The 15,144-nt window shown below is 36.9% G+C and overlaps 2 protein-coding genes across 2 annotated transcripts in view; one reads left to right on the top strand and one right to left on the bottom strand.

The window, feature by feature from the left end:
- Positions 1–15,088, bottom strand: part of LOC120626034 (netrin receptor UNC5B-like) — a gene marked incomplete at its 5' end in the record, with an annotated part of 38,257 nt that extends 23,169 nt beyond the window's left edge. The window contains 9 exons of the mRNA XM_039893314.1: positions 577–686; positions 1,783–1,924; positions 2,227–2,439; positions 3,551–3,682; positions 5,010–5,108; positions 6,665–6,877; positions 8,043–8,180; positions 8,888–8,928; positions 15,007–15,088. Of these exons, the coding sequence (XP_039749248.1) occupies positions 577–686; positions 1,783–1,924; positions 2,227–2,439; positions 3,551–3,682; positions 5,010–5,108; positions 6,665–6,877; positions 8,043–8,180; positions 8,888–8,928; positions 15,007–15,088 (1,170 nt within the window). The remainder of the gene's footprint in view (positions 1–576; positions 687–1,782; positions 1,925–2,226; positions 2,440–3,550; positions 3,683–5,009; positions 5,109–6,664; positions 6,878–8,042; positions 8,181–8,887; positions 8,929–15,006) is intronic.
- Positions 11,852–15,012, top strand: LOC120625717 (protein anon-73B1). Its single transcript, XM_039892880.1, has 2 exons — positions 11,852–12,085; positions 13,054–15,012. Exons 1-2 carry the CDS (start codon positions 11,939–11,941, stop codon positions 13,153–13,155), a joined length of 249 nt encoding a protein of 82 aa, XP_039748814.1. The 5' UTR covers positions 11,852–11,938; the 3' UTR covers positions 13,156–15,012.
- Positions 15,089–15,144: the final 56 nt, after the last annotated feature.

The following is a 15,144-nucleotide window of genomic DNA, read 5'->3' as shown; positions in this document are numbered from 1 at the left end:
GTAAAATTGATAAAAAAAATTATCCCATTTTCCGGAGGAAACTTGTTGTTTGTCGGGATAAGAAGTATCCTATATGTTGACCCGGTATATCAGCTACCACTATACCAAATTTTATTTAAATCTGTTCAGTAGTTTTTACGTGATGCCCGGACAGACAGACAATGAGACTAAACTAAAGGCATTTAGTATGTAATATAGTGTATAAAACTAATTATACACTATATATTACATACTAAATGCCTTATCGAAAGGTGCTTCAGCTGAAAAGGCTGCTACCTCAGCATGATGCTGCAGTATTTGACTACTGCAGCGCTGAGTTTCAGGTATAGCCTTGATTGGCGTCACGGATTTGCTGGGAAAAGTTTAAGTACATGCGAAGTGAACTTGGCATACGAAAAATTAAGTAAAATAATATATATAAAATTATCAAAAGAGGTTATCTTCTATGCACGCCGCTGGCTAGGATAGGTTGAGAGGGAAAGAGAACAGGACTATGAAAAAGAAAAACTAAGTAACCATTTAACAAATAATTATTTTTTATTATTACAAAGTCACTTAATTTAATAGTGGATATACCAATGTGCCAGAAAACAGCTGATGCTTATTCATTAAAATAAAGAACAGGAAAGGATGATCGGCGTTAAACGTTTCAGCTTTTTCATGCGACAACTTCGCCATATTCAATGCTGGAATAAAAATATACGTATATTTATATGTTATGGTACTATTACATTAATATCGAAGCACTGGGCCAATAGATGGACATGAATATGAAAGATACCGCGAAAATGAAATGCTTTTCCTTTTTCCAGAGAGCTTACATTAGTAACATATTAAATCAATGCTTTTTTCCGTTTTCCCCGATGCGTATGAGAGTAAGTAGACAATATTTATTTAGACACACGCTCCCTTCACTGACCGCTCTTAACAATGTTTCCTCGGAGCAAGTTGCTTCAATGCAGTTTGGTGAGCTTCTCACAACACCCATGTTATCAGATGGGTGTTGTGAAAAGCCCATCACCTTTTACCACTGTTTGATAAAGAATGTTTAAATGTAAATGTATGTATGTCTAGTTGTTAAAGATTCATACAATTAAATAGATACATAATTGCGAACTCGCCATCCTCACCATAAACGCAAAGTTTCTAAGAGGAACGAATAAAACAACGGAACCGGGTGCTTAGCGTGCGGTGAGGTGGAAAATGCCCATTTCAGACTCGGAGCTAAAAGTTTTTGACAGAAGTACCTAATTACTTCTAACTACTAGATACTAATATATATTCTTTCATCGTCATCGTATCAATCCATTACCGGCCCAGTACAGGGCACGGGTCTACTTCCCACAATGAGAAGGGGTTAAGGCCGTAGTCCACCACGCTGAATCGGTGCGGATTGGTGGACCTTTGAATACATTATGGAGAACTCTCAGGTATGCTGATTTCGTTACGCTGTTTTTCTTCACCGTTGAAGCAAGTGATATTTGAATTGCTTAAAACGCACATAACTAAGAAAAGTTAGAGGTGCGTGCCGGGATTCGAACTCACCTCCCCGAAAGTGCAGTCGAAGTCAACTGGGCTATCACCGCGGCATATTTTTTTTTATTAAAATAAAAATGTTTTATAACGAATGCCAACTTGACAATCTTTGATTCTACCCGGTTATCGGAAACAAGCCCCGTGAGCGGAACATGCTTTCCGCTAGACCCACTAGGAACGGGGAATAACAGCTCAGAATTATTTCATATAGAACCTGGTAATCATTATTCTAGAAAAACAGCTTACCTGAAGAAGCACCTGCTTCAGAACCATATTGGTGGACCTCAATGAAAGCTTTCTGTTTCGCGGATGAGACGAATAAATGTTCATTTCTTATAATTTTAGAAAGGCCAGAGTTCTTTGTCTTAAAAATTTGCTTTACGCCAGCCTGAATTGGATTAAAAAAAAATAAGAAGTAGAACCAAAATTTCATATAGATGTAAGCATTGATAGTTACTGTAGCGCGATGAGCTAAAGGCCCGACCACCAGCGGCCGTATCATATAACTATATTGCCAGTGTGTTGACGTGTAGAGAATGCAGACGCACTATATCAGGTTGTGCGAGTCATTTAAGAGCGCACCAGCGACGCTCAGCCGGAATCCGACAGCCGCTGTGACGGAATACGGTTAGGATTTCTTGACATAGGTACCTATACAACATTTTGGTACGAACCCCTAAAAATACCTACCTCTTCATACAACTCCCTTAAATTCAATTGGGACTCTATCCTGAACTTAGGGAGTGTTAACTCAACTCTCTTCTCTACCATGTTAGACATAGCCGAGTCCAACAATTCTGGAGCCAACCTTAACTGGCTTAATAAAATTGACAACCCTTCTCGTGCTTTCGGTAGAACTATTACAAATGATGCCTTTTCACCCATGTATGGTATTTTGATTATCTGAGAACAAAATATAAGTTGAGCTGTAGAACCAGTCGTATTCGAGTACAGAAACACTATAATGTCAAAGTAAAACGGATCATATTCCGCTCGTTTAACAGTACCTACTGATTTTTATTTTACACATCCCTCCCTTTGGAGCGGATGTTAAAGTATGAATGAATTTAAGCTTATTTATTTTAGAATTGCAGATTACCAAGAAAATATTTATATCTAAAATGAAACAAATGAAATCTCAAACGTCTTTGATACCACAGCGAGGTTTAGTACATGAGATGATGTCAACATTGCCCCTTTGAATGGCCACACTTATTCTTAGGCCAAGGTAAGTGCCACCTTTAGGACCAGCAGCGGTAGACTCTTAAACTCTTTTTAACAATTCTTTCCAGTTCAAAAAGAGCTCGAGTCCCGGTCCCCAAGGTCCCGTAGTCTATACGTCAAGAGCCAAAAAAATTGAAACTGCTAACAAAGTTTTCAAATTTCCACCTATTGGCCGCTCGGCACTTCTAGCAGCCGCACCCACCATAGATGAGATCGCCTGAATATGAGATGCAGAATCTCGACACAAGTGCCATCCCAAACAAGCGACATTTTCGGGCTCCAAGGTACGAGAGTCATACCATCCGGTCTCTTGCCATCGCATCAGGCCAAACCGAAGGGTTCTGTATACAGTATTTAGATGTAATTAGATTGCGGACCTGTTGATCTTTATCACCATCATCATATCAACCCATTTCCGGCCCACAACAGGCCACGGGCTCCTCCCACAATGAGAAGGGCTTAAGGCCATATTCAACCACGCTGGCCAAGTGCAGATTGTTTGACTCCACATGCCTTCGACTACATTATGGAGAACTCTAAGGCATGCAGGTTTCCTCACGATGTTACTAAATGTAAATGGTGAACTACACCGTTAAAGATAGTAATAGCTTAGTAATCAAAACGCACATAACTTAGAAAAGTTACAGTTTTCAGTTTTGTGAGCTTGGATTCAAACTCGGCATCCCAAAAACTAAGCCGAAGTGCTACTGTGCTTGGGCTTTCACCGCTCTAACCTCTCCACCACTCCACCTCTTTTTTTTTCTCACCAGAAAAAAAAAAATTAACTTACATTAGCATTTAGGACATCACTTGTTGTAAAGTTATAATCCCCCGTTCTTGACATCATCGGTACGGATTGTCGTCCCAGTGGACAATGGAAAGTTTTGTTCTCCACTCGGTCAAAAGCTTCTTTCCATCTGCCCTGGATTTATAATAATAATTATTTTTTTTGGGACAAACGTAAGTTATACACAGTTTAATTTGTAAAACGGTGGAAAAGGAAAAGGACTGGCTAACTGACTGACTCACTTATCTGTCAACGCACAGCTTCACCATACTGACTCAACATCCTCAACATTGACTGAGCAGCAAGTATGTAATTAAAAAAAATAAGGACTACATGAATATTCACATTTGTCAATGGCCTTATACAGCCGTTATTGATTTTTTTTAATTAATTCTAGTGTTACCCGGGGTGATCTAAGATCTCTATATATTGCTCATACATCTAAATCTCTTCAGGCAATTAGAAGTTTTAGAGGAATAAAGAATCTCACAGCCCTAGATAAAATAATTACAATTATAAAAACATATACAATTATATTAAATTTGAATCTATTGCATTATACTAAAATGTTAAGTCCTTAATTTAGTCTCAATACTGTAACATTCTTGATAATGTGATATGTACTGGATTCTACTTAATATTATGTAGTCACCTGTGGGGTGGCTCTGCCAAGTACCAGCTTGAAGCTTTAGATTCGGTGGATCGTCGCGCGAGGAGAATTATAGGCGACAATTCGTTAACACAGGCGAAACTACATAGTCTCCAGCACCGACGCAATGTTGCCTGTTTATCGGTTTTTTACCGTATATACTTCGGTGAGTGTGCTCAGGAACTTCACAATCTTGTTCCTCCTTCCCCGTTCTACCACAGAACAGCGAGACACCGTGAGCGGTGGTGTCCTTATGTGGTTGATATTCCATCAACACGCATGAAACGTTTTTTATCCACGTTTCTGATACGTGCCGCTAAGATGTGGAACGCCCTCCCGGCAACTGTGTTTCCTGCCACGTATAATTTGAGTACCTTCAAGGCTAGAGTGAATAGGCTTTTTCTAGGCAAGCGTGCTCCAGCCTAGACCTCATCATTGCTTTCTAACGGGCATGACTGTCGTCAAACGCTGGCCTATCGTTAATGAAAAAAAAATCTCGTCCTACATTCTAGTGAATAAATTATTAATATTATTAAAAAAATCTTTTTTGATGCAGTCGTGAACAAATTATATTTCAAACATTTGAATGCTCTGAGTCTAATAGATGTTGAGTCGAAACGATGTGCGAATACCACTAAAAGAGCGACTTAACCAAATTAAAGTAAATTGACCTCTTAGTATCTTTTAGTATTTTTTTTTACATTTTAGTTTTGCCCATTTGATTCAAGATCAAGATATTTATTTCAAGCATTATGGACTTCAAAGATACACATTAATTTAATGAATTAACGTTTTAAAGTTATACATACGTACACTAAAATATACAGCGTTGACAATCAACAAAGAAGTTGACGGAGCTATGTCGGAAGGAGCAACGATATCTCGGATCATGAAGTTAGTTTGCGATGACACCTTAAATTAAATAAACATTAAATAAATGTGATCCTTACCTTTAAAAGGGCTTACCTTTCACTTATTAAAGTAGTGAACAAATAATCGTCAATTATAGAATACTCATGAACTGCCAAGGACCATAAATGAACTACGTTGTCATGTCATTAGTCAACATTAGAATCCTCTAGACTCCTCGGTTGAGAGCGAGCAAATCCTGTAAGATATCCTCGCTCTCAACCGAGGAGTTTTTTATCATTTTTCCATTCTATGGTTAACGTGTACAGCATTAGAGGTAAACTTATTACTGCTAAATGGTATGAAATGACTAACCGCCAGTTCGACAAACATTACTAAAGTGGTTTTTGATGCTCCAATATTATTCGTGTAACTCGTGTACACAATTCCTGTATGTCCTTAACTCTGTGATACACTAACATAGCTAATAAATTAATAGTTATTTAATAACTACTGCAATTTTTAATCCCTATCCCTATCAATACTAATATTATAATTGTCAATTTAAGTTTGTTTGTTACGCTTTCACGCAAAAACTACTTAACCGATCCTCATGAAACTTTGTACACATATTCTTGGAAGTGTTAGAAATAATATAGGATACTTTTATCCCGACATTAAACTCGGTTCCTTTGTTGAAAGTGTTTGACGATTTTACACCATAACTCCGACAAATTATAACCGATTTAAATAATTATTTTTGTACTATAGAGGTTATAATATGTATTTCATTTCGCCCAAACTGTGTAGATCTGATGAATGTGGTTGGAGATAGAGGACAGAACTCCTCAGCGGACAGCAGCAAACCCCTCATTTATGGCTTAGCGATACTGAATACTTTAATTTTTTTAGAACTACAACTAAATTGAATGCCACATCAAAAAACAAAATCAAACGCAGACGAAGTCGCGGGCAACAGCTAGTTATTTATAAAAGTACTTTTTAATAAATGTAATAGGCCCTTTTTTAACTAATGCTATTTTCAATTACTTTAATATAATTTGATATTCTTTGTTTATAATAGTAATATCTGTAAATAAAGATTATTATTATTACTAAAAAAATCCAGTTCATAATCATAAGGACATGAAATAATGTATAGGTACGTCACATCGCTTGCGTGGAGAATTTGACAGACCATTTGACATGTAACAGATTATGATGAAATTAAACCAGCTCACGAACAAAGAAGTTAATTCTTTATTATTTCATTATTATGTATTACTAGATTACTTTAAATATATCAGACAACCCTCCTCCGCCAAACCACTCTCAGAATGCCCTATCCTTTTCTTTCCCCCCTCCCCGTTTACGACTTTCCCAGCAATCGCACCGCCGCGCCAACTCACGTTGACCAATTGGAAGAGAGCTAGGATTTGGCGGTTAACTGACTTGACTTAAATTATACAAAAATACTAAAATTATTTCCGTTTTAAGTCAATACACCATATTAATATTTACAAAAGCTATTACGTTATTAAAGAAATCATTACAAGATAATATATTACACGAAGATTTAAAAATACTTTAAAATAAAAATATTGTAGCAACTACTTTACCCATGAATTGATTTGGTCCGCCGCGTACGTGGGGTATTCAAAGTCAAGTTGCACCACACTGGAATTGAATATTTCCACGACCTGGTCCAGATACCGCCCGCGCAGTTGAGCGTTTTGGGAGACGTAGAGTCTGCTTGCTACATTCAACCTCCCACCAGGTAAGTTTTGCAGTTCGGTTTTGAGCGGTTGGAAACGAATACGAATATTGAACACCTATAAAAACCTTATTTTTCTACTACAAGTTAGCCCTTAACTGCAATCTCACCTAAGGCTAAGTGATGATTCAGTCTAAGATGGCAACGGGCTAACCTAGGGTATAGCAGTTTTTTAAACAATCACAGCACAACGCGGGATCTGGCTAGAAATTTTAATCGTCCTCCCTGGTACAGCTTTGGACGCTGTGGTTACAAATGAAAGGGCTAGGGTTCAATCGTCGGCAGAGGCAATTTGGGAATTTTTACCTTCTGGATTCTCTCTTGTCCCCGATGTCTTCCACCCTGCACAGGTAGCATGGGCAGGAGACAATTATGTCCAAATGATATAAATGTATCATTTCCCACAGCTTTATCAACTCTCAGAGCACTGGCGCACAAGTGGAAATAATATCCAAATAATATATGTGTATTAAAAAACGGGGGTTACCTTCACCTATTCCATATTCCAGTGATTTAGCACGTTTAGGCACGTTAATTATATCTCTTGTCGGGGGATATAATCGAGGGATATAATTTTTATCTCCCGCCGTTTTAGCCCTGATGAAAGTGAAGCCGAAGCCTTACCCACTAGGCTATCACCGTCCCAATTATATCATGCAAAATATAAGTGAGCTGATCTCTAGAAATCTGAGCTAAGGAAATTTGCACCAGGGCATAAATAATGAATTCAGGAATTCCATGCAGACGAAGTCGCAGGCATGCGCTTAAATCTCCTTAAGGTGCATACGTACTACTGATATTATGATTTTTTTCAATTTCAGGGAAAATCAAAATTTTATCGCGGACGAAGTCGTGTGTAACATACAGACAGCCGTCTGAAATAAAATACTGACAGCCCTAACTACTTTGCTTGAATTTATTGTACATGTATGTGTAAATTATATTTTTTATTTTATTATTTTGACCCCATTTGACTGGTTGCCTGGGTATTTTTTACGGAAACTTTGTACAATTATTTCTCTGGAAAAAAATCTCTCCAAAAAATATAAAGAAACACCACCCACCCGTATCGAATCAGGGTAGTAGGTCTATGATCAAAAAACCCTCCAATGAGAATTGAAGCCCTGGGCGTTACTGAATTGTTGTTGATGAAAAAATAGCCTAGTCTAATTTGGATTAGATTATTTTATTACGAGTATGAGATGCAATTTTTTAAAACAAACCTTAAACACCTTGGAAACACCAATAGCTGCTAGCAATTCGTCTCGGGCGAGACCCTCAGCACCTAGTGCCAACTTGGCTAGCGGCATTAAAGCTGATAATGGCGAAGATACTGTATTTTTTCCTACTTGGGCACTAGTCTTAATGGAAAAACAAAAACATTAAACTTAAAGATATTTTTGTTTCGTGAAACTTCTTTAGAATCTATGTGATTTAGGCAATCCATAAATGTATATGAGAGAATGTGATAGAATACATTACATATTTATAAATATAATAAAAGTAAGTATACAATATATTATGCATAATATTATTAGCAATCGAATCTAGTCTCGCAGTTTTTCGTTATTTGTTCGGGAAAAGTTTGTTTTCGATATTACGTTAAATAAAACGTTTTTATGCATACAATTAAAAAAAAACATCTGTTTTGGAATGTACGAGTATATGTCCATTTAAATTATTATGGACTTCCTTTTTAATTAAACAAAAAAATTTAGTTTTTTTTTATTCCAATGGTGTTGGGCCACTGTTATATATAACTGTTAAAAATAAGTGTGACTGTCGCACGGACGGACATAAAAACAGACGGACAACATAATAGAAAAATAAGAAAAAAAAGCACTGACACAGTAATAAATAATTAGAAAACAAGTGCTAAACACTAAACTGAATTTGAGGAAATTAGGAACTAATTTAGTATGAAAGTCGCTATATCCTTCCGAACAAAAAAATTATGTTCCTAATCGGTTTAAAAATGACGGAGGTAATAATATACCAAACGAAAAGAAATACACCCAAATCGAGATCTCCTTGAAGTTTTTGAAGTCAGTCAAGAATAACTTTTTACCACAAAGAAAGTTTTAGACAAATTCCCCCTCAAATCAATGTTCGAATAGTCGTTCTTTGCACGCTTGGCCCCTTTTCTGTGTTTTCTGGCCATTAGGTCGGCTGTCCATAGTAAAGTTATGAAAACTGTAACAAGTCAAATTCAAATAGTTCTTTATTCAATTACCGTTTTAGTTACAGGAGGCTTAACAACTACGCCTCAGGTTGATGGACACAGTCACACGTCCCGCAACATGCCGTACGTAGCGGGACGTGTTCTTGCAAGCCCTGCGAAGTGACGCTCTGAGTATAGGTAATGGTTTTTGCACGTTTAGGTTGGCCATCTGCTAACTCCGTCAATTTATCATATCAATCCATCACCGGCCAAATACAGGGCACGGGTCTCCTCCACAATGAGAAGGGGCTAAGGCCATACCACGCTGGCGTACCAGTGCGTCCTATTCCGTCAATTATAACTATTTAAATAACGCATAATCTAAAAATCTCATTCAACAATTCCGGAAGTCCTCAACAACCTGGGATGGTTCAAATAGAAATTTGACGGGGATGTCTTCCCAGGCACACAAAGCTAAGCTGTGTACGTACGTAAGAAAATTACACTAATAGGTATTATACTATTTATATCTTACATCTTGTAGATGGACATAGGTTACTTTTTATCTTGTAAAAGCACCAGCAGGTCTAGCACGGGCGGGAGATAAAAATTATATCCCCCGATTATATACCCTGACAAGGGATAAAATTAACGTGCCCACCTGCTAAATCCCTGGAACATGGAATAGGAGACCCTCTAGGAACCCCCTCCCCCCCCCCTTCTACCCCCTTTTATTGCTCTGACAGTTGATAAAGCTTTGGGAGAAGATAAATTTATATCCTTTCCCCGAGGATATAATTGTCTCCCTGCCCATGCTAGCCGTGCTGGGTAACGTTTCCGATTAGGTTCAAAATATCCATACTAATATTATTAATGCGAACTCTGTCCGTCAGCCTGTTTTCACGACACAACACGACAGAACCTAATGAAACTTGGCAAGGAGATAGATTTGGTCCTGGACATGGAACAAGGTATATATAAGCTTTTGAAATAAGAGACATCGAAATTTGCATTTAGGTTAATATTATTTAAAAATGGGCTAAGAGGTTAGGAATACACGCACAATTACAGACGAGAAGCCTAAAATGCGGAAACCGGCCCAATAGATAAAGGAAAAGAAAGGGGTGACTTAAGGGGGTCAAATTAGGATCAGCATACGGGATAAAATAAATACTGATGACTACTGATGACTTGACTGATCTATGCCCATATGCATCAACGGGGATCTTCTCAAACTCACAAGAAATCAGGAATTCTGTTGGAGATAGGCGTCGGCGGGCAAACAAAAACTTAATTGTGGACGAATTTGCGGGCTACTGATACCATAAGGGACGGTTTTAGTTTTTATAACAAAACTCTTAAAATATATTATTAAATTAATGAAAGTATGCCTAGTACTATTATTATAAAAAAATAATAAATAAACGCATAAAATCTTACTTATGAATAAAAAATTCATCACAATTTCAATTCAAACCAATTCCGCATTATTTTATTCACTGATTTTAGATTTCCTATCAGCGGCGACCAATAGCCAATTATCTTTTCATGCCATTTTATTAGTAATTTTTAATAGAATAGATAAGCTCTTATAAATCAAAAACTCTACACTGCGTCTTAACTTTACATCTGTCTTAATAAAGAAGTACATAACTCTCGAAACTTATTTAGCAGGTCTAAAAATAATGTTATCCTTTTCCACGAAGAACATTAAGACAAAGATCATTATCATCATCATATCAACTCATTACCGGCACGGACTTTGCACGGGTCTCCTCCAACAATGAGAAGGGTTTAGTAGTCCGTAGTCCACCACGCTGGCCCAGTCGTTCATTGATGCGTTAATTTGGTAGGTTCCAGACTATTTAACATCACGCTTTGACCCAGCCGAACAAAATATGAAGGAATAGTGCGAAAGGTATTATTATTTCTGGACGCAATTGTATCGCAGTACCTAAGTTATAAATAAGTACAGTTCAGTGGCTTTTCTCTGAGGCTCTGATAATAACATTAGATTGGCGGTCCATTAGGCTGTTTATAAACCAATGACAACCACAGATTCCAATGCCAGTTTAAGCTTTAGAACTTTGACCCCAAGAAGCGGCAATGAGACATGATACGTATCAACTCATTACCGGCACGGACTTTGCACGGGTCTCCTCCAACAATGAGAAGGGTTTAGTAGTCCGTAGTCCACCACGCTGGCCCAGTCGTTCATTGATGCGTTAATTTGGTAGGTTCCAGACTATTTAACATCACGCTTTGACCCAGCCGAACAAAATATGAAGGAATAGTGCGAAAGGTATTATTATTTCTGGACGCAATTGTATCGCAGTACCTAAGTTATAAATAAGTACAGTTCAGTGGCTTTTCTCTGAGGCTCTGATAATAACATTAGATTGGCGGTCCATTAGGCTGTTTATAAACCAATGACAACCACAGATTCCAATGCCAGTTTAAGCTTTAGAACTTTGACCCCAAGAAGCGGCAATGAGACATGATACGTATATGTACGAGAATAGGTAACATGCTATAGCTCAATAAAGTTTTTGTGGATCTTCCAAGTATACGTGACATTGGTGAAGTAGACACGTCCTGAATTGGTACACCTAAAAGCCAAAAAAAGGGGAAGAAGAAGAAGAAGGATAACGAAAACTATGAGTTATCTGATCTACAGTAAAACATTCATTATTCTTAGGTCTTGGTCATAACTGTAGTCCTTAAAACAGTAACTCAATGAGGATTGACACCAAAAAAGCTAGAATCCAAAGCCGTTAAAAGTAGCACATTAATCTCAATCATAGCATCCATAGACTAATGTAATCTGTGATCAAAATAAACATCTTTTTGTTTTTGGCCGGGTTGTTATTGATTGTTAGTTAAATAAAAGGGAAAACCTAAAGTCAAAACATAAAATTCAAAACGGAGTTCAATTAAACTTGGGGTTGAATTCTAAATATGATACCGAATGAAATCTTTGCCGAAGATATGATGAGTGTTGTGATCCGATACGGCATTTATATTGGAGCTGCATTCCAATTAATGTGCTTGCTAGCTTGTATTACTCTTACGGATGAACAGAGCGAGTCACATCCATATGAGAAGGTACTATCAAATCAATCAATTCAAAATCCTTTATCCAAAATGATTCAAAAGCTTTCACATGCTCGTTTGGATCGTAATACATACTATTGTGAATTTGTGTGAAGTTATTATGTTAGATTCAAACTAAAGCTACGATGGTTCCACCAAACTCTTCAGCCAATCTCCTTGTTTGTTCTAATAGTTTAATATTTCTAATAGTTTTAGTAGTGTAATCATATTAAGCAGATTTCCTGGGTTAGACCTCTGTATTCAGGTATCGGTTTTTCTGTCATGAAATTCTCAGTACACGCTGGAGCTGCCTATCACCAGGCTTCTGAGAACATGTTACACCCTCAGTACTGCTAGCTTAAGCAAGAATAATATCCCCCTGGCAAGGGAAAATTAACATGTCCATCTGTAAAAGCAAACCAATTGGGAATAGGAGCGGTTTACCCCTGTTTATTTTAACACATATATTATGTAGATATCATTTCCACTCGAGTACGCTTGGAGAGTTACTTAAAGCTGTAGGAAAAAATATTTATCATTATTATTATTATTATTAAACTCTTTATTTGTATACCACAACATTAACATATACAAAATATAATAAAAACAGAAACATATAGAAAAAAGTAGAATACAAAAGGCGGCCTTATTGCTTAATAGCGATCTCTGCCAGGCAACCTTTGAATTAGGAAAAGATATTTTTTATCCTTTCCCTGGGGAGACATGTATCCTGCTAGCTGTGCAGGCCTGGTTATTATTACTTATATAACAATAAGCTAATATAATAGAGAATGCTGGTTTAGCGTATGGACTACCTTGAGCTAGAAGCCTTTTCCATTTGGCATTTGAGCTAATCATTTGTCACTTTTATATCTTAACTATAAATCCAACAGCAATGTTGTTTTTATTTTACATGTTAAATGTTATATAGAAAAATAACTAATTGAATTGGTAATTTGACTTAATATTTCTGTTTCCAGGCATACACTGATAGTGATGAATGCAGTTCAGAACAGTCATCACCAGGCCACAGAGCAACTATCTCTCGTGCTAGAAGACATGATAAGAAGAAGCGTCGTTAAGTTGCAAGCAAGGATTGAAATTTCCAACATGTATTACAGACATCATCCATTTAACATGATGAGCTGTAGTAAATTTTAGGAAAATTTGTTTATTAACAACTTTAATTATTTATTTCAAGTAAAAACACTTTATAAACACTTTTAATAATCTGTTAGTAACTACTACAACTTTGGAAGGCAAATAACTCAGCAGTTGCTCTTTTCCAACACCAATATTTAAAAATTTAACAATCATTATTTATCATGTAGAGATAATATGAAAGGTGAAAAATCCTATAATTAATATACTTATGTTCCAAGTGATATTACACTCATTTCAATGAAAAAAGTGCAGAGTTCTTGCCTAAAATCCTTCCACTCAGTATTTTGTAGTTAAATATTATTTTTAAATGTAGCAATTATAAAACCTATTAATTATGTATTTGAGTTGCTATCTAATACTCTTCTGTAGTTAAGTTTAATTTTGTCTTAGCTATAATATTATTAGACATGACATTAAGTATTATTGCTATTCTTAATTATAAGGACAACCTTTTACTGTCTGTGTATTGGTAAAATGTATTGACTGATTTGAATGCAGATTGTTATATCATTCAGCTGTTTTAGGATTGTTAACTCTTCTCAGCTGCATGGCTAGCAGGGAGGATACACTTGATTATATCCACTGACAAGGGATAAAATTTATTTGTCCACCTGCCAAAGTGTAGTAAAAGGGAAAAGGAGATATTAAACCTGCATAGGTTTAATTTTGCATACTTGGAGAGAGGCTGGAGAAGATAAATATTTTGTCCATTCCATGTGGAAATAATGTATATATACAAATGATATGTATATTACTTCTATTCTATGTATATTATGTATGATCTTGAATTTTGTACGCTTAGGGCCAGTTTCACCACCTTCTTTTAAATGTTGAATAGCTCATTCACATATTTTATCCTTGTTACCTGAAATAAAATTAGAGAGTGACAAAACTTTTGTTTAGGCTGTCCAAAACTTGTCCGAAGGTGGTGAAATATGCCCTAAGTAATTCTATTAATGACTAGATTAATATGGTATTAGGGGCTTTGTTAAGGCCTTTACAGATATGTATTAGGATGATGGACTGGATTATTGCATTTCGCAGGATCATGATAAAAACTTAAACATTATTAAAGATTGTCAATCTACAATTTTTTCAGGGGTGGTGCAAAATATAAATCATACCAATTCATCTATGAAAAGTCTTTTATTTTGAAAATTAAATGTAGTTCTGCCAGGAAAACAGAATCCACTAGCTACTTACGCGAGTATATAATATATCACCTTTTAACTGATCTCAGACTAACTTTTTAAATATTAGCATGAGGGCGAAAACTCTGTAAAAAATTCGACGCAGTTGACTAGTGTCACGGTAAACACAGCGGCGGGGCTTGGAAAGCGCTAAATTTTTTCATATCGGGTGAAGAAAATTTTGCTAATAAAAATTAATCGCGTTCTTATAACGTTGGCTTTGACTGGCCAATAATTTGCTAACTGCATTGGAGATCCGCCGTGTTGACGGCAGATCAGAATACAGTTGTCACCCCTCTTCCCCTGGGTGTCGTACGAGGCGATTAAGGGAATGTAACGCAAAACGGGCAGCAGTGTTCTCTGCTCTACGATCGACAATCTGTTTTCCCAGCGTGGTGATTAAGAGCAAACCCTGCCCTTGGGCGAAGCCTTTAGCACAGCAGTGGACCGTTGTATGCTGGTGGATTGATGATTGGAGATCAAACTTATTAACCGGATTCCTCATGGGGCCTTGATCGTTGGCTGAGTCACTTTACCACTAGCGTTTAATAACGATTTTTCTGAACTTCTATGATCATTGCACACTTGCAGAAAACCGGTTAAAGAGCGGTTTGATATATCCGTTCTCGGTCTCGTTCCCGTCCCCAAACAATGAGACGGTTTAGCCACTTTCAAGCCCAGCCACTGCGGTGCTTATACTTTTTAGTTAATTCACCG

Source organism: Pararge aegeria, chromosome 8 (assembly GCF_905163445.1).
Source record: "Pararge aegeria chromosome 8, ilParAegt1.1, whole genome shotgun sequence".
In the NCBI taxonomy this organism is placed as follows: domain Eukaryota; kingdom Metazoa; phylum Arthropoda; class Insecta; order Lepidoptera; family Nymphalidae; genus Pararge; species Pararge aegeria.
The sequence above is the reverse complement of the archived record's forward strand: the minus strand, read 5'-3'. Positions and strand labels throughout refer to the sequence as shown.